Genomic DNA, 19,083 nt, shown 5'->3' with positions numbered 1-19,083 from the left:
TTGGCAGATAGATGTACATGGAAAGAGGCTCATTTCTTTCCCTTCCCTTCCACTTTGTCTTTGTCCTGTTTTAAATTGTACCTATCTAACGAATCTGCTCTCTCGCTGAACTAGCACTCCGATAGCATGTATTCTGCAGGCAGTGCAGGAAGGATCTTTGAAAGATCCAGTTTAGTTAATTACCAATTACCCGGAAGCTGTGGTCTGTTTGGACAGAAAATTATTTCCTGATATGACTGAAATTGATGGGAGCTGTGGCTGCGGCTCCAGACCTAGGCATATTAAGATGGGCATCCCTGAATTAAGGCACTGATTTAGAGACCATTTTTGAAAATCTGGGCTTACGTGACTTGCCCAGCGTCACGAAGCGAGTCAATTACAAAACTGGGATTGGACCCCAGAGATGAAATCCTGACCTTCTGGAAGTCAATAGCAAAACTCCCAGACTTTCCCCTAGATCTGCTAATCCCCTGGTGCACTGTCTGCTGATCCATGTGATTCCCCTAATCGGAATATACAATGATGTGATATAAAGGGCTCTTGGGCACTTATGTTGGATGGTTTGCTTGCCGCACTCATGCACTCCTTTCTGGTACTGAGGTGCCAGAGCTGTCTCAGGTGTGTTCTCACCAGTATTATACACAAGGAAGGGGTTGTCACTTGCCTGGCCTATGATGTGACTCACCTCGGGATACGTCTTCGCTGCAGCCAGAGGTGTTAATGCAGCACGTATAGACAGACCCGAGCTAGCATTGATCTAGCTGGGTCAAGTACCAATAGCCGCGAAGCTGCAGCAGCACAGGGGGCAGAGTGGGCTAGCAGCTGGAATGCATACCCAGCGTCCCGAGCAGGCTTGCACAGCCCAGCTGCCATGGCTTCACTGCTGCTGTTGCTTGGGCTAGCTGGATCAAAGCTATGTGTAAATGTGCTGCAGTCACACCTCTGATTTGAATGCAGGGTAGAGGTATCCTGAGTGACATAGAAGCTGAAGTCCCATTTTTCAAAAGTGACAGGTGCGTAAGTCCCACTGACCTTCAGTGGGTTTTTGGGGCTCCTACGGGCCAGATTTTTAAAGATATAGAGGTGCCTAAAGACACAGCTAGGCACCTCGTGGGATTTTCAGACATGCCTAGAGGCTGAATACTCAAAAGCGGTTAGTCCCCTGATTTTGGTGGAAGTTAGGAGTCTAACTCCTTTTGGCATTCAACCCCAGGTGCAGAACTCCCCTGGATCTCAGCAGTCTGCACCTAGCTGCTTTTGAAAATCCCACAAATGTGCACTTTTCGGTGCTAAATACCTTTGAAAATCTGGTCCTAGGTGGCTAAATTGCTTCTTATCTGCATCTCTTCCCCTGGTTTCTGAATTGCTTCACGGCTTAGGTGGGAGTTAGACGCTGGATGCCCACAGGGAGGCAGCAGGGCAAATACTCAGAGGCAGGGACATAGGCGCTAGGGAACATTTACTGCAGGGTCTTGAGCGCCGAGTGAGTTTAGGCACCTGGAGGGTTTGGTGGCAGTTTTGTGCATGGCACTAGTCCCCAAAACAGGTTTGTAGGTGTCTAACTCCCTTTGTGCACCCAGGCCTTAGACATTTTTGAAAATTTTGCCAAAGACTTAATAGTTTTCCCTGGGATACTCCACTAGATATTCTCCCACCCCCTCTATGACATGTTGCTATGTATTTCATTACCCTCCCTCTGGCTAATCTTCAGCCCAAGACTGACTTCACAATTTGCAGAATCCCTGAGAAGAAATTGGAAAGGACTAAACTGTTCCTTGAGTTGCCTCCCCTTGCATCAGCACCGGTGGAGAGGGAATAGATGCTTCCAGCTCTAGCAGCAGGGCTGGAGAAGGAGAAGATATGCCCAGCCCATGAGATGCACGGCTTGTGCTATAGCCAGCCCTATGTCAGTCCATATCTGGCACTAAGCACATGCTGATCACTTATAAAGTGTCCCTGTAGCTGTCCACATGGTTTCACAGTGTGATTGTGCCTCCTTGTTGTGAGAGCTGCTGTCATCTTCTTTTGTCAACATCTTAACTTGTTCCTCTGTTGATTGACTCTGAAGGATTTCCTAGCAACAGCCTTGGACATAATGAAGCTGGAAAAGCTAGAGTTTAGTGGGATAAGAGGAAAGGCGCTGAGCCAGCGGGTCCTGAGCATGTATGAAGAGTTCCAGGAGGTGTACAAAGTACTTTCAGACCGAAGCTATGACTGTCTCGACACAAACAACGTGGTAGGTGGTACTGGACTCTAGGAGAACTAAATGTGTGTAAATGCTTTCAAAGAAGCATGTTCTTTCTAGATAAATCCCAAATCCACTTGAAATTCTCTAGCTTTGTTTCCAGGCTCTTCCTACCTCAGTGCATCATTTCCTGATTTTTTTCTCCCCTAGATTGAAAGGTGCTTTTAGCCCCTGGCAGGTTGCATGAGAAGGCTGTCTTCTAAATTGGGTTCCCAGAGGTTACAGTGGGTACGTTTTTACACGCATATAACAGAACTGTGGTTAGATGGCTGACCATGTGTGTGTGTGTTCTGTCTGCGTGCTGTACTGACTTTGGCCAGATAGCCCATACAGCAGGCTCCGATCAAACTGCCCAATAACCACAGACTCTATTTGTAGCAAAGGCACTTGTTCAGGTTTATTGTCAGTGAAGCACGGTTCTAATGTCCTGGCTCAATGGTTACAGGTACACTGACACATGTATGCCCGTTACAATGGACTAGCTTAGTTAATGGTGGAACTTTCCATTATCCCCTAGGTCAGCCAAAGACACTCCCTTTGAGATATCTTTTTATACATTAATACAAACAAGTTACATACTGCTCCTCTGACATAGCCAGTTACCACCCGTTACCTTGTACATCTTTATCCATCAAACTGGCATCCTGACCTTATCTTGAGGATGGGTCAGTGTGTTCCTGTTCTCTTTAGGGAATAAAGAAAAGGAGTACTTGTGGCACCTTAGAGACTAACCAATTTATTTGAGCATGAGCTTTCGTGAGCTACAGCTCACTTCATCGGATGCATTCGAAATATGCATGCTCAAATAAATTGGTTAGTCTCTTAGGTGCCACAAGTACTCCTTTTCTTTTTGCGAATACATACTAACACGGCTGTTACTCTGAAACCTATCTTTAGGGAATGTGTTTGTACCATTCTTGGTATGGGGTGTTCTGGTACTACCCTTCTGGAATGTGTTTGCATGAGTGCTCTGTGCCTAGCACCTTTTAGGCATGTGTGTTTTTTGCAATATCAACACTGTTTTGCCAGATTCTGTGAGCAGGGCCTGCCTCTTGCTCACAATCTGATTTTGCTTTATATTAGCAAAGTTTTGACCACTACTTTAGCCCAGGCCTCAGGCCCTCACACCAGGGCTCTGATACAAGGGCTTATGTTTCAGGGTCTCTTTCTACTATAAGAATAACTGGAAATATTCCAAATATTCTCCAGGTAATGGATCTAACACACAGATCTTGGTGCTCACAGACCATCCTGATTTCTAAGGCTCATGCCAGTACTTGCTTGGGCATGCTGTTTTATTTTAAAGTTTATTTGGAGACTTTATACCATGGGCACTAAACTCAGTAGCCTACTGTCAACTTTTCAATAAGAAAGCCAGAGTGGGAATTACATTTCCTGAGGGATCTGCTGCCCATGGTTATATATCATGCAAAGGGAGCTCCTGATTTCTCTTACTTCCATCATTCACCTCATCCTGCAATTGCAGTCATGATGGTGTCTTCACTGACTGGTTTGCTTGTCCATTGCAGCTAGTTAGCAGCGCACTCTAGCCCAGGAGCACCCACGGAAAGAAAATTAGTGGATGCTTAGCACCTGCTGGCAGCCAGCTCCTCCCCTTCCCCCCAGCGCCTGCTGCAATCAGCTGTTCAGTGGTGTGCAGGAGGTGCTGCGGGAAGGAGGAGGATTGAGGCTGGGGCGCACCCGGGGGAAGGGGTGGAACTGGATGGGAAGAGGCAGGGTGGAGGCGGGAAGAGGTGGGGTGGGGGCATAGGGGAAGGGGTGGAGTGGGGGCGGAGCCTGGGAAGAGCAGGGGTTGAGCACCCTCAGGGCAAGGAGGAAGCAGGCACCTGTGGTGCTTTTCATTAGTAGATCTCAAAGCAGGTCGCAGGTGGTTTGGGACGTTAGAGGTTAAAACCTTAAACTCCACCTGGAAACCAAAAGGCAGCCAGTGCTGATCCTGAAGCAGGGGTGCCATGTGCTGCCAGGGACATGCATTGCTTAATGAGCAAGTAGCTGCATTCTATGCCAGCTTCAGTCACCAAGCTGATTTAAGCTACAGGTGCACATGGAGCATACTGCATAGCCTAACCTCGAGGTGATACAGGCTTAGATCACAGTAACAAAAGTCCTCCAAGATTCCATATGCCCCCCATCTCATGCACTGCAGAAGCGGGATAGCACATAGTGAAGAAGGAAGGAAGGGAAGGGATGGCTGACCTGAATGAGGCAACGGGTATGTGTGTGGGCAATCTACACATTGAACAATGAGGATAAAAATACCTTGGGTATCTGCTTCTTTCACTGCTCACTGAAGGAGGCATGGGTCCTGTGGAAACTACACTGTGTGCTCATGTATTTAAAGACTGTGTCATGCATATGCACAAAGGGCAGAATTAAGCTTGCACAGGCCACCTTGCAGATGTCATTTTTTTATTGTTCAGTGCCTCAGTGAGCTTGATATTCTTTTGACATGAAGAAAAAAGAAAAGGAGTACTTGTGGCACCTTAGAGACTAACCAATTTATTTGAGCATGAGCTTTCATGAGCTACAGCTCACTTCACTTCATGTAGCTCACGAAAGCTCATGCTCAAATAAATTGGTTAGTCTCTAAGGTGCCACAAGTACTCCTTTTCTTTTTGCGAATACAGACTAACACGGCTGTTACTCTGAAACCTGTCTTTTGACATGGTTATTGTATGGAATTATATTTATTTCTTGTACTATGATATACGTATATAATGGTGCATTACAGACAAGTTAAAATAACTGTTCCCTTCCCTGAGTATTAGTAATTGGAACTGTCCAATTTGGGGATGGGGCCAACGAGGTAATAGAAGGACTCCCCTCCAGTCACTGGCTGTGTCTTGCCATCTGCAGTCCACAGCAGTGGAATCCCTGTGGTATGTCTAACATCTGTGCTGGCTGTCAGGGTTTTACTATTGAGCTCAGCTGTCAGACTGATATTGTTCCAGACAGTTCTTACTTAGGGAAGGAGGTCACAAAAGTGGCTGCTAGGATCAGAAATCTGCCTCTTGAAGAGGCTGGCTTTAGATCCTGTTCTCCCCTGCCTGTCACGGGATTTTCTGAACCACGGTTGTTAATTAATCAGCTATGGCCCCTTCACAGCTGTGCCAGCCACGAGCCAGTGCTGTTAGGGAATCTAGAGAAAATCTGAGACCCAAAATTCCAGGACCTTGCTGATGCTGGCTAAGAAGTTTTGTCCAGGTTAAGAAGCCTGAAATCTGATTGGCGGGTTTGCCAAGTCCCTGTGATTCTTTGTGTGGTTCAAAATTATTTTACCTTTTTAAAAAAACCAACAACCTAGTTTTCTCTCTCAAACTTCAAAGCATTTATTAAAATTGATGCATGAAGAATGGGTTGAAAGATAATGGCATTGCCTCAACATGGTCCCATTTACAGTAAACTTGTGATCAGAGCCACAACATGAATTTGGTTTAAAAGTATGTCTGCTTTTTAATGCAAAAGGTGCATTTGCAAGATTTCTGATCTAGAGATGTGACTTATGATACACTCCCCAAAATAAACATTTTTACAGTTTGCATGGCTGAAAAATAACATCATTCAAGTCATGAAGGTGCACAGACAAATGGGCTTGAAGATACTTAGGGCGAGATCCTCAGCTGGGGTAAAATCATGATGCTGTATTGAAGTTAGTGAAGCTTCACTGATTTACACCCGCTGAGGATCTGCCTCTTACAGGGAACTGCCCTTTCCTGCTCTTGGCGTGGGGAAAGGAGTGGGGGACAGTGTCCAAAGCAGGGTGATTCTTGTTAAGAACGGTGTTCCTCACTCTAACATTGTATGCTTGATGTGCCCCATTTCCTTAGGAGTTCGAACATGATGTCTCTGACTTTAAGCAGAAAGTGGAAGATATGGACAGAAGGCTGGGGACTATTTTCAGCCAGGCTTTTGATGATGCAGCTGGCTTGGAGCATGCCTTCAAGGTCTGTGATTCTTGCCAAAGAAATGAAGCTCTTTTTGTACAGGTACCCCGTCCTCCCCCAAACAAACTACATGTCCCATAGCTGTGTTCTGACAGTGCCATGTTCAGGACATGCAGACTGCTTTTCTAAATGCAAAGCATTTCTCTAGCTAAAATAGACCGTTTAGTTTCCTGTCTGTTGCTTTGTTTGTGAAGGGTTAATAAGGTGACAGCTTGGATGCCCAGGGAGATGAATTGCATGTTTGTGCTGCTATACAAGCCAACAGAGCAGAGATTCCCACACTGCAGCCTGTGGGCTAGCATTGGTCTGCAGAGCGCTTGCTTGTGGTGCATGAAGAGTTGTCTAGCTCTCCTCCCTGTTTGAAGCTGCTTGTTTTGGTTTCCAGGCTTCTCATTTCTGAGGAGAGGAAACAGGAGTTACCTTCAGGGACTAGAACTGCCAGTGGCTTCCAGGGACTGGAACAGTTGGGGTAGAAAGGAAATAAGGAGCCAGGCAGCCATTTCAGGGCAGAGTGGCAGGCGAGGACCAGCTGGAGAAGTAGAGGCAGAGAGAGGAACAGAAGAGTTGAGAGATGAACTGGGAAGGGAGCTAGTCCACAAGACACTCCTTCTCTCAGCCCTGGGGCTGACAGAACAATGGCAAAACATTTGGTGAGCAAGTTCAAAAGGTCAATGTTGGTCCCATTTAGCAGGTGTCCAAATGGACCCATTTTTCATTTTTAAGACTATTTCATGAAATGATTTTATTGACGTTTTTATGGTTCCTGAAATGTGGTGTACACAAAAAAACCAAGGTTTTGTTAAATAAAAATCTTTTGTTTATGAAAAAACGGGGTTTTCGGTGAGTGAAAATTGTCATTAATGATTTCACTAACATTTTGATAAAAAAGTTGATAACAAATGTTGTGAAAAATGGAAAGTGTCAACTTTTTTTGGGGGGGGTGAAAAATTTTTGTTCGGGGAAAAAAAGCTGTTTTTCGATGAAAATAGTTTTCATTTGACAAATTTTGACCAGCTCTGATCATTGCGATGCACTGCATATTGTGGAGAAAGCTTGAGAAATGCTTGTGAACGAGAGATGGGACTTTATGGAAAAATGAGTGTGATCAGTGCAGATTTTTCTTTTTCAAAACCATCCCTTATTGAATACAGTATTGAGAGTTCATGGCCTTTAAAGAGGTTCATAGGAACCAGGGGCTGCTGGAGAAGCTGGGGCTGTGATTTTTTTTCCTTTTCTTTTCCGTTTGTTCCTCTCCCTAGTTACTGGACATATTTGGGAGCCTTCTGGAACGGCCAGTGATAGCTGCAAGCGCCTCTGACAAATATCCTCGGCTTATCACCATGTTTGACGGAGACCTGGATGATGCTAAATTGATCTACTTGAGGCATATTCAGGAGGAGATGGAGCTAGGTTCGTGTTAGTAATTGTGCAAAATTGTTTGACCAGAAACAACAGCAGAGCAATCAAGATGATTTGAATTGATTTTCATCAAGATATAAATCTGATTTTTTAAAGAAGATTATTTACTTAAATCAGTTTTACAAATCCTCAAACTAATTTGAAAATATGTACTAGTGTGGTTTTAGATTAAAATATATAATTTTTATAATTAAAATTGTGAATGCAGGTTTTTAAACTAATTTATTTCAATTTCACTACATTAGAGCATTTTACAGATTGCCATAGACAAAGAAGAAAATATTGAAAAGATTAACATTGTTTTGCTACAAACTCTTACCAAATGTAATTTTTCCCCCCACCTATCATTCCCTTTTACTCTTAAACATGAGCACTCTTAAAATTATAAATTATTCTTTGTGTGATAAATGTACTTAATCTTATAGTTACTCAAATATTAATATTAAATAATTTAAAATAAATATTTGCAATACCTATTCAGTTCCCTTATAATAATACAAAATACATGTGTACACCTGTAGTTAATAATCTTATGAACAACAGAGTATTTGCTAGCAGAGTCTAATCTGTGAGCTGTGATTGGTCTGAGTTCTGGGGGAGTGAAAGGACGCCCCAATCAGATGTAGAAGTAAGGTTAACATTTCAGCTAGGTAGAAAACTCTCCTGTATGTTCTCAGAAATTAAAAACAATAGTTCTTTCCCTCACTTGATACTTTTCCAGAATATTCTGCATTCAACCAAAAACATAAACTACAAAAAGATTAAACTTCTTAGTAGAAAAAGCCTGTGTGTAAGATCTGAAATTCTGCTAATAATTAGGAAACTCTAAATAAAGAAACAAGAGCATTAAAGCTGATCAGGGAATGATTGCTGAAAAATATTTGATCAGAAAAATGAAAACCCCAAAACCAAAAAAATCATAGAAATGTGGGACTGGAAGGAATCTTGAGAAGTTCTCATATCCACCTGAGGCAGGACAAAGTAAACTTAGACTGCCCCTGACAGGTGTTTGTCCAACCTGTTCTTAAAAACCTCCAATGATGGGGACTCCACAACCGCTCTTGGAAACCTGTTCCAGAGCTTAACTACGCTTAGAGTTAGAAAGTTTTTCCTAATATCTAACCTAAATCTCCCTTACTATAGACTAAGTCCATTGCTTCTTGTCCTACCTTCAGTGGACATGGAGGACAATTGATCACTGTCCTCTTTAGAATAGCCCTTAACATATTTCAAGACTTATCAGTTCCCCCCTCAGTATTCTTTTCTCAAGACTAAACATGCCCAGTTTTTTAAACCTTTCCTCAGAGGTCAGGTTTTATAAACCTTTGATCATTTTTGTTGTTCTCCTCTGGACTCTTTCCTATTTGTCCACATCTTTCCTTAAGTGTGGTGGCCAGAGCTGCATACAGTACCCCAGCTGATGCTTCACCAATACCAAGTAGAGTGGGACAGTTACTTCCCATGTTTTGAATACAACACTCGTGTTAATACACCCCGAATGATCTTAGCCTTTTTGGCAACTGCATCACATTGTTGGCTTGCATTCAATTGTGATCCACTCTAATCCCCAGATCTTTTTCTGCAGTATTAGTCAGTTATTCTCCATTTTGTAGTTGTGGATTTGATTTATCCGTTCTAAATGAAATACTTTGCACTTATCTTTATTGAATTTCATCTTGTTGATTTCAGACTAATTCTCCAATTTGTCGAGGTTATTTTGAATTCTAATCCTGTCCTCCAAAGAATTTACAGTCCCTCCCAGCTAAGTGACATCTGCAAATTTTATAACATATTCCCCACTCCATTAGCCATGGCATTAATGAAATTTGTGAATAGTACCGAACTCAGGACTGACCCTTGTGAGACCCCACTAGATGCACACTCCCAGTTTCACAGCAAACCACTGATAAGTACACTTTGAGTGCAGTCTTTCAACCAGTTGTGCACTCACCTTATAGTTATTTCCTCTAGACCACACTTCCCTAGTGTGCTTATGAGAATGTCATGTGGGATTGTGTGAAAAGCCTTGCTAAAATCATGATATATCATATCTACTGCTTCCCTTATATCAACCAGGCTGGTAACACTGTCAAAGAAGAGAATTCAGTTGGTTTGTCATGATTTGTTCTTGACATCTGTATTTGCTGTTCCTTATAATCTCTAGATGTTTATGCATTGATGGTTTAATATTTTTTCCAGTATCTTTCCAGGTATCGTAGTTAGGCTGACTAATCTATCATTCCCTGGTCCTCTTTGTTCCTCTTGTCAAAGATAGGTACCGTGTTTCCCCTTCTCCAATCCTCTGAGACCCCAACCGTCCTCTTTAAGTTCTTGAAGATAATTGCTAATGGTTCCAAGATTGCTTCAGCTAGATCCTCAAGTATCCGAGGGTGAATTTCATCAGGCCCTGCCAACTTGAATACCTTCAACTTATCTAAATAGTCTTTAACCTGTTCTTACCCTGTTTTGACTTGTGTTCCTTCCCCCTTGTTGTTTGTGGTGGGTGAGGGCCCCCTTGAGTCCCAGCCAGATGATGATTTGGGCTGCTTACACAAGGGCTTCTTCAAACATGACAAATAAAAAGGTTCCTTTCTCTCTCCCTCCTCTGGAAGAAGAAGAATCAGAGTAAAAGAAAAAGACAAAGGTCATCAGACTCTTTGGCAATCTTTTGGTCATCCCTTTGGGGCTTGGCTTACCTGCAGGCTCTAGAGTCATTGATCAGGGTTAGGGTCTGCTTCCAGGTTCTCCTTTTGGTAACCCCTGCTTGGTACCTGGTCAGTGCAGTCTCAGGGATGGCAGGGTTTGTGACTGTCTTCCTCTTTGCTGATCTGTCCCTGTAGTCAGCTGTCTCTGAAGCACAGCAACGTTCCCCTAGTGTGTGGCAGGCTTTCCCATTTCAGCCTCCCTCCCTCCCTCCCTCCCGGCAGAGTAAGCCATACAGGTGTGTCCGGTTAGTGCTGGGCTGGGCTGAGCCCATAAGAACTCACTTGCCTCTTGTTGACTAGAGTGAGGGTGTGGCCCCTCCCATTGTTAATATTAATTGTGTTGGGTATTTGGTCACCATTAAACTTTTTAGTGAAGACAATGAAGCAAAATACGCATTAAACACCTCAGCCTTCTTGATGTCATCTGTTATTAGCTCTCCTTCCTGCTAAGTAGTGGACCTACACTTTCCTTTAACTTTCTTTGCTCCTAATGTATTTAAAGAACATCATCTTATTGCCTTTTATGTCTTTTGCTTGGTGTAACTCATTTTGCACCTTAGCCTTTCTGATTTTTTCTTACACGCTTGTGCTGTTCTTGTGTTCTCCTCCTTAGCAATTACCGCACGTTTCCATTTTGTGTAGGATTTGTTTTTGATTTTCAGATCATTAAAGAGCACCTGATGGAGCCATAATGGCCTCTTACTATTCTTACTAACTTTCCTTTGCATCGGGATAGTCTGCAGTTGTGCCTTTAATATTGTCACCTTGAGAACCTACTAGGTCTCCTGAATTCCTTTTCCCCTTAGATTTTCTTCCCATGGGACCTTACACAGTAGTTCACTGAGTTTGTTAAAGTCTTCTTTTTTTAATTTGTTCTGCTGTTCTCACCCTTTCCTTAGATTCATGAAATCTGTCATTTCATGATCACTTTCACCCAAGGCCTTCCACCTTCAGATTTACAACCAATTCTTCCCTGTTGGTCAGAATCAAATCTAAAATATCTGTTCCCCTGGTTATTTCCTCCACTTTTTGAAACAAAAACTTGTCCCTAATACATTCCAAGGATTTATGGGACATTTTGCTGTATCCCTTTATAGCAATATTCCAGTCATGAGACCTTTCCCACCAAATCTGTGTGACACCAATTACATAATAATTTAGCTTATATATTAATACTTCCAGTTCTTTCTGATTATTCTCCTTACTTCTTGCATGTGTGTTCAATTGCTGAAAGTTTTTGATGAAAGCAAAAATGTTTTGGTAAAAAAAATTGTTTTGTCAAAAAGTCATTTTCCATTGCAAAAATGTTTCAGTGGACATTTTTTGACCAACTCTGAAAAGCATCACTTTATCAGCCAAGGCCTACAAAATGAGAAGAAATTAAAGAACTAGCAACATATAAATAAAAATCTAATTGAAATAAAAAAAATGGATTCAAATTGTTTTAAAAGTCAGATTCTTTTTTAAATCATGTTTTTTTAATCCACTTTACCTGAAATTGAAATTGGGATTGATGACACGTGCTTAGTTTTACATCCAACTAACCTGTGAGAGGAAGGAGTTTCTCCCATCACCACATGCTCATGTAACTGCCTCTCCTAGTTAATGGGACTTGCATGTCTGAACAGAGAGACTTGTACGCTGCCTGGATATGCGTTTCCAGCATTTCCCCTGAAACTTGTAAATGCAAAGTGCATTAGCAGAAATCATAGAATCATAGAATATCAGGGTTGGAAGGGACCTCAGGAGGTCATCTAGTCCAACCCTCTGCTCAAAGGAGGACCAATCCCCAACTAAATCATCCCAGCCAGGGCTTTGTCAAGCCTGACCTTAAAAACTCCTAAGGAAGGAGATTCTACCACCTCCCTAGGTGACGCATTCCAGTGTTTCACCACCCTCCTAGTGAAAAAGTTTTTCCTAATATCCAACCTTAACCTCCCACACTGCAACTTGAGACCATTACTCCTTGTTCTGTCATCTGCTACCACTGAGAACAGTCTAGATCCATCCTCTTTGGAACCCCCTTTCAGGTAGTTGAAAGCAGCTATCAAATCCCCCCTCATTCTTCTCTTCCGCAGACTAAACAATCCCAGTTCCCTCAACCTCTCCTCATAAGTGAAGTGTTCCAGTCCCCTAATAATTTTTGTTGCCCTCCGCTGCAAGTTTTCTAATTTTTCCACATCCTCCTTGTAGTGTGGGGCCCAAAACTGGACACAGTACTCCAGATGAGGCCTCACCAATGTCGAATAGAGGGGAACGATCACGTCCCTTGATCTGCTGGCTATGCCCCTACTTATACATCCCAAAATGCCATTGGCCTTCTTGGCAACAAGGGCACACTGTTGACTCATATCCAGCTTCTCATCCACTGTAACCCCTAGATCCTTTTCTGCAGAACTGCTGCCTAGCCATTCGGTCCCTAGTCTGTAGCGGTGCATTGGATTCTTCCATCCTAAGTGCAGGATTCTGCACTTGTCCTTGTTGAACCTCATCAGATTTCTTTTGGCCCAATCCTCTAATTTGTCTAGGTCCCTCTGTATCCTATCCCTACCCTCCAGCGTCTCTATCTCTCCTCCCAGTTTAGTGTCATCTGCAAACTTGCTGAGGATGCAATCCACACCATCCTCCAGATCATTAATGAAGATATTGAACAAAACCAGCCTGAGGACCGACCCTTGGGGCACTCCTCTTGATACCAGCTGCCAACTAGACATGGAGCCATTGATCACTACCTGTTGAGCCCGACAATCTAGCCAACTTTCTATCCACCTTATAGTCCATTCATCCAGCTCATACTTCTTTAACTTGCTGGCAAGAATACTGTGGAAGACCGTGTCAAAAGCTTTGGTGAAGTCAAGGAACAACATGTCCACCGCTTTCCCCTCATCCACAGAGCCAGTTATCTTGTCATAGAAAGCAATTAGATTAGTCAGGCATGACTTGCCCTTGGTGAATCCATGCTGACTGTTCCTGATCACTTTCCTCTCCTCTAAGTGCTTCCGAATTGTTTCCTTGAGGACCTTGAGGATGATTTTTCCAGGGACTGAGGTGAGGCTGACTGGCCGGTAGTTCTCAGGATCCTCCTTCTTCCCTTTTTAAAAGATGGGCACTACATTAGCCTTTTTCCAGTCGTTCGGGACTTCCCCCGATCGCCATGAGTTTTACTGTTCGTTTACTCAGTCCATGAACACTGACACAGGATGGAAGAGACAGGCTCCTATCAGATTGTCAGAATCAAAGACTAGCTATTTGAATGATACCCAGATCACACCCCCTTCAGGGAATGAACCTGGACCTCAGGATTTTAAAGTATGAGCTTCTAGTTCCTGAGTTAAAGAAGCAGGCTTTGTAACTCAGCTGCTGAAACTGACTCACGACCCTTTCTATATATGGGTTGACACTAGACGGGGACCATGATCCACATTGTGTCAGTGTGGGCTGTGCTATATTGGTGCTACAGTTACTTTGTTTTATTCTGCTTTTAATGCTCTGTGGTTTGAAAATGTTTATGGCTTAAAATATTTTAATCTGAAGTAAACAAATATAAAGGTGTGCGAGTTAGAAGCACTGTGTATTTTTACACTGTGTCCTTGCCACTCCTAGTTTGATCATTGCAAAGATGTAATAAATCATCCTAAACATTTTGAAAGAGTCAGACGAAAAAGGTTATTTGGCACTAGGTTAAATATGTGGGGTGAAAGCCTGACTTGTTTGAAGTAAACAGCAAAACTCTCGTTGATGTTAATGGGACCAGGACATCACTGGCCGTGTTTGCTTTGCAAGTTGTTCTAAGTCAGTGGAAATATTTTGTTGAATTGTGTAAAAGATGTGATCATTCTCAGCTCTGTGCTGCTCTTGCTCTGCATGCACAGCTCCCAGCAACACCACTGCTGTTATTGCGTCCTGACTGATGGCACAACGAGGTCCCCAGGCCCTGGCAAGTTTTGCAGATTTCTTAGTCTGGAGCGCAGTGATTCTGCAAATCAGGGGATCAGGCAGCCCATTTAATCAAAGATAGTATGTTCCATGAGGCACTAGTGTTACACAGAATCACAGCATGCCATTCACTTGCCTTGCCAGATACCACTGCAATTCTTTCAGGACCTGTTGAGTTTGCTGTGAGGCATTGTTCCCAAAGTCATTAATGACTCACAAAGCAGAGCAAAGAGATTGAGACAGACATTGACTGGGATCCCCCATCAAGTAGGCAGTTAAAGCCTGCCTTTGCTCCAGGATTGTATTATGATTCCAAAATGCTGGGTTCAAAGAGAAATCCTAGGAAATCAGGGGGACGTTAAATAGACATGTTATCATCAGTGGGATCTCTGCTGTTGGGGATGATATACTGTGCAGAGCTGTGTAGTAAATACCTTCAAATCCTCACTTTAAGTTACATTTGTCTTCATTCAGGCTACCCCTCCGTGCACAGGAACATGTCCTTAGTAGCTGGGGCTTTGCGCTGGGCTCAGGAGCTGAGAGACCGGATCCAGGTCCCATTCAGTCATTTTAGGCACATCACACATCCGTGCGTATCTTTATCACAGATAAGTTATTGTTTTAACTATCTCGATCCCTTTTCTCAATTAATCTGAATTTCATCCCGTGTTGACTATTGTATTCTAGTTCGAGCTAAAAATCCTTTTTTAGCCAGAAAGGTAAAGTGTGTTTGTCATGGAGAAGTAATTACAATTGTGTTTTCAGCTTTCCTGAAATCATTTTTTAATAAGTTCCTTAATTGGGTTGGTTGTAAAATGATTAAGAGGCACAGTGGGTAGATGCACAGGGCTTATCAGCTTTCAAACATAGGTTTAGGTTCGAAGTGAAGGAGTTATTGGACCTTTTCCCCACCACTATACAATCCTGCATAGATAGTCTCTGCTCAAGAGGAGCCCAGGACTAGAACAATAGGGATGCTTCAGGTTGTGATTAAGGCACCTTGGCAGAGCTGTGAAGGGAAAGGGGTTTTGCACTGCTGCAGCAGGGACAGCTGTAGTACTAGACCGAGCAGCATTGGCAGAACTGTGTGGAGTTTCCAGGTTTGAAATAGGAAGGGGGCTAAGGGTCAGGATTGAAGTGCATTGGCAGAGGTCAGTGGGGGTGCTGCTTGTCCACAAATGAGAAGGATTGAAAACAATTGCTCCATTAAGGGGCAAACCTGGAAGATATTGAAATTTTTTCCATCAGAACATTTCTTTTTTTGTTATTTATGGGTCATCTAGTAAAAACAGTCCCCACATACTGGCTGCTTTCATCTCTTACTGGCCTGAGACTGGTTGTAGGCACACCTGATAAAGCCATAGGAAGCAGAAAGCAACTAAGCAAAGGAGTTTGATGGTTTTGGTTCATGACGGTTGAAAGAACTCCATTGGCATTACCTTGGAGCGTGGGGTGACTCTGGCTGCTGGTTCTTGCTAGAAGGGATTATAAACTGTGATGAGTCTGCATTTTTGAAACAGTCCTCTAATAAGACATTCCCTTTGCTCTGTCCAGTGTTTTGCTATCAATAGCCTGTGTGCTGCAACCCTAACTATACTACTAGTTTGTAGTAATAAAGACATTAACAGGGTGAGAATGGAAGCCCGTACCCACTGCCCCATACACATAACCCAAATCCATTGCATTCCCTGGAAGCTTTCACAGCAAATGCTATACACCGCAAAGAAAGGCCAGATCTGCATTTTATACAGATTCTGTTCACTCCATTAGGCTCAGCTAATAACCTGCCCTCCAGCTGTAGGTGAGAGGCTGCTGTAGCAGACGTGCAGCTTGTAAGGTAAAATAAAAATAAAAAGGGAAGATGAGGACTGACTAGCTCAGGGCATTTGTGGTGGGGTGAGGAAGCCTTGTTCAGATCTGGCCCTGACATATGTGAATATTTTTCCGGGAAGGTGACTGCACAGTGATCTGTGTGAAGGAGTTCTGGGCCTTACTTACAGCTGGTCCAAAACTTTTGTTTGGCAGACACTGGCCTTTCAACTCAATGCAAATTTCTGTGAAAAAAATATTGGTTTTTGTGAAAAAATTTCAGATTTTCATCAAAAAACCAAAGCCCCTCACATTTTTTGATGATAAACCTGAACATTTGTAAAGAAAAAAAAATTCCATCTGAATTCAGTCACTAGCCATTCCTTTACAGCACAGCACTGGACTGGTACCCTCAGGCTCTCTACATTAGAGAGCATTTGCATGGACACCACATGAAACACATCACGCCTATGCTTCCAGCGTGTCACAGGTGTGTCCAGTGCAATAGCTGTATGACATGCCTGAGCCCTCAGTGGTTCACTTTAAGGCATTGCAATGCTAGTTCTTGTGTAAGGGAAGCACAGGCACTGTAGTTGTACAAAGTCTGCCCAGTGCAATCCCACAGTGCTCTAGGCCACCGTCCTGAGGGCTTGGAACACGGGCTCTATCACAGGTCAATCTGCCTTCCTCAGAGCCCCCTACGCAGTCCTCTCAGTCTCAGCTTTGCCCAGACCCCACCTGTTCCCCCACAATCCCAAAGGGAGAGTCAGGACACAGGCAGCTGCTCCTGAGCTCCGTTTTCTCCCCTCTCGTGACTGCTGAGGAGTTGAGGTTGGGGTTTACATCCAGGGTACAATCAAAGGTTTTTTAAAGGCTGAAGGCAGCTGATCAGGCCATTTGCAAGCCATTGATGCTTCAGTCTGACACTTGGGACATTTTACGTAGCATTTAACTTTTTTGGTTCTCTCTAGTTTAACAAAATAGCTTGATTTTCAAACTTTACATGGATTTAAATAAGACTAAAACATGGACAAAGGTGAATTAAAAAGTCCCAACTGTAAAGACTTATGTACTAAACCTGCTATTGCTTGGTACAGTAATCCAGGCATCACAAAGAGAGTACAGCTGTGGGGGTGCTCTGCAAAACTCTCAGCCACCAAAAATGCAGATGAAGAAATGGGAATGCTGGAGCTCTCTCCTACATTGCACAGGGCAATCCAAGCTGGGGACGTGAAGAGTCTGCAATCCGTCCAAGCTCTGCTGGGCAAAGAGAGGCTAGGAGAGTCAAAGAGCTATGGCACTCATGAGCTCCATAAGGCAGTGGCATCTGGGGGGAGGTAGGGTAATTGCCACGCTCAATAGCGCTGCACTAAGGCTAGGTAGAAGGGGAGAACCGGGGAATGGGGGAATTGCAGAATTGCAATGCTGGGAGCCCCCAAGTGTCATATTGGCCATGTGGGGTATTTAAAAAAAAAAAAAAAAAGTGATGAACCTTACATTAAGAATGGCATGGGTCTTGCACTTAAACCTGAGCCGTTAGCAGTATAAAAACATTTAAGAGAAGGCAGATAAATCATCTGTGATTATTATTTGTATTACTGTAGCACCTAGAGACCCCTGTCAAAACCCAGGGCCCTGTTATGCAGAACAAAGACAATCCCTGCCCTGAAGAGTTCAAATACACTTAGATTTAATCTTAAATGAAAGCACATGTATAGAATCTAAAACTCCAGGATTGTTAAAATGGCACCTGCCCATGGCATGAAATGCTTTCAGAAAAATGTGTTTGAAACAAGGAGGTAATCTACAGTTTCCATCCATTGTGTAACAATGCCTCTGTTCCACTGATAGTTGCCTGGAGTCCCCTGAAGGAAAAAGAATGATACAGAAGTACAAAGACATGGTACAGTTGCTAGAAAGGTAAGTCTGTTCACTTAGCCCTAACTTAGCCCTATCTTATATAAGGGTTTGATTCAGCTGCACATCACAGGAGTATCCAAAGGTTCCTGTTGACTCCCGTGGGCGTTGGAGCAGAGCCCTAGCTTCCAGCCAATCTGTTACTTTGTAGCTTGCATTAAGCACTTGTAGTCTCTAAATCGGATGCCTTTGGTTTTGTTTTTTTGTGATTAGAAGCACTGTATTATTTTGTTCTGCATTGGCTTGTTTTCCAGAGGTTTTCACTTGGCAGGTGTGTATCACAGAATCGCTTTCTGATGTTAATCAGCTAATGAGAAATAAAGGGCTGGCCTCCTTGGAGTATCTCTCCTGATACAGACTTATTAGAAGAGCTGGCTCTTAAATGGATGATGAAAAGGGTAGACGTTTTAATTACAACATGAAATCAAGAATCCCTATAAAAGACCCTTCAGGACGGATCCGGAGTGTGGATCTCTTGACAATGTTTCCCAGCACAGCTCTGCCATGGTAGCACTAACCAGTGTACAGAGGGCAAACATTATGTTCTCCTCTTAGACACTCAACTAGGACTAGAAATTCATCCATGTGGAAAAACATCCTCTTACCGGCTTCCCAAAACTCAGAATACCTTGTGGTTTTGCCCCAGTTGTGGAGTGATTCCCACAAAAATTAATATTAACTACTATGGGTAAAAACCTGCCATTTTCCATCAAAAATTGTGACTTTTCATGTGGGGTAAGTATATGAAGATTTGCTGTTTGTTACTGGGGTGAAATTTCACCATTCAGGAATGTGTTAATTGGCAATGCAATTAACTGAGAATCCAGCCTTGGCCGAATTAAGAAGTTCTCACTGGTGGAAAGCTCATTCCATCAAGGTGCCACCCACCATGCTCCAAGCTTCTAGGCCAAACCTCGGTTTGGTGGTGAAAGGAGGAGGAAGAAACTTTTTGACTGTGCCCCATATGGAATTACAACCCCTTTGATGTCTTGGGAATGCTGCAGGAGTCTCCTTGGTGCCAGGGAGCATGTGCGGTACAGCCTAGCAGAAGCTGAAGTGCTGCTATAAACTTTCAGTAGGTGAGCAA

The 19,083-nt window shown here is 43.3% G+C and overlaps 1 protein-coding gene across 1 annotated transcript in view; it reads left to right on the top strand.

Annotated features, from left to right (window-relative positions):
* DNAH9 (dynein axonemal heavy chain 9) overlaps positions 1-19,083 on the top strand; it is a 387,812-nt gene that overhangs the window by 20,173 nt on the left and 348,556 nt on the right. The window contains exons 7-11 of the mRNA XM_084647504.1: positions 2,069-2,236; positions 6,094-6,210; positions 7,470-7,620; positions 14,745-14,859; positions 17,931-17,999. Coding sequence (XP_084503630.1) covers positions 2,069-2,236; positions 6,094-6,210; positions 7,470-7,620; positions 14,745-14,859; positions 17,931-17,999 — 620 coding nt within the window. The remainder of the gene's footprint in view (positions 1-2,068; positions 2,237-6,093; positions 6,211-7,469; positions 7,621-14,744; positions 14,860-17,930; positions 18,000-19,083) is intronic.

This window comes from Lepidochelys olivacea (assembly GCF_965140295.1).
Source record: "Lepidochelys olivacea isolate rLepOli2 genome assembly, chromosome: 14".
NCBI classification, from domain to species: domain Eukaryota; kingdom Metazoa; phylum Chordata; order Testudines; family Cheloniidae; genus Lepidochelys; species Lepidochelys olivacea.
The sequence above is the reverse complement of the archived record's forward strand: the minus strand, read 5'-3'. Positions and strand labels throughout refer to the sequence as shown.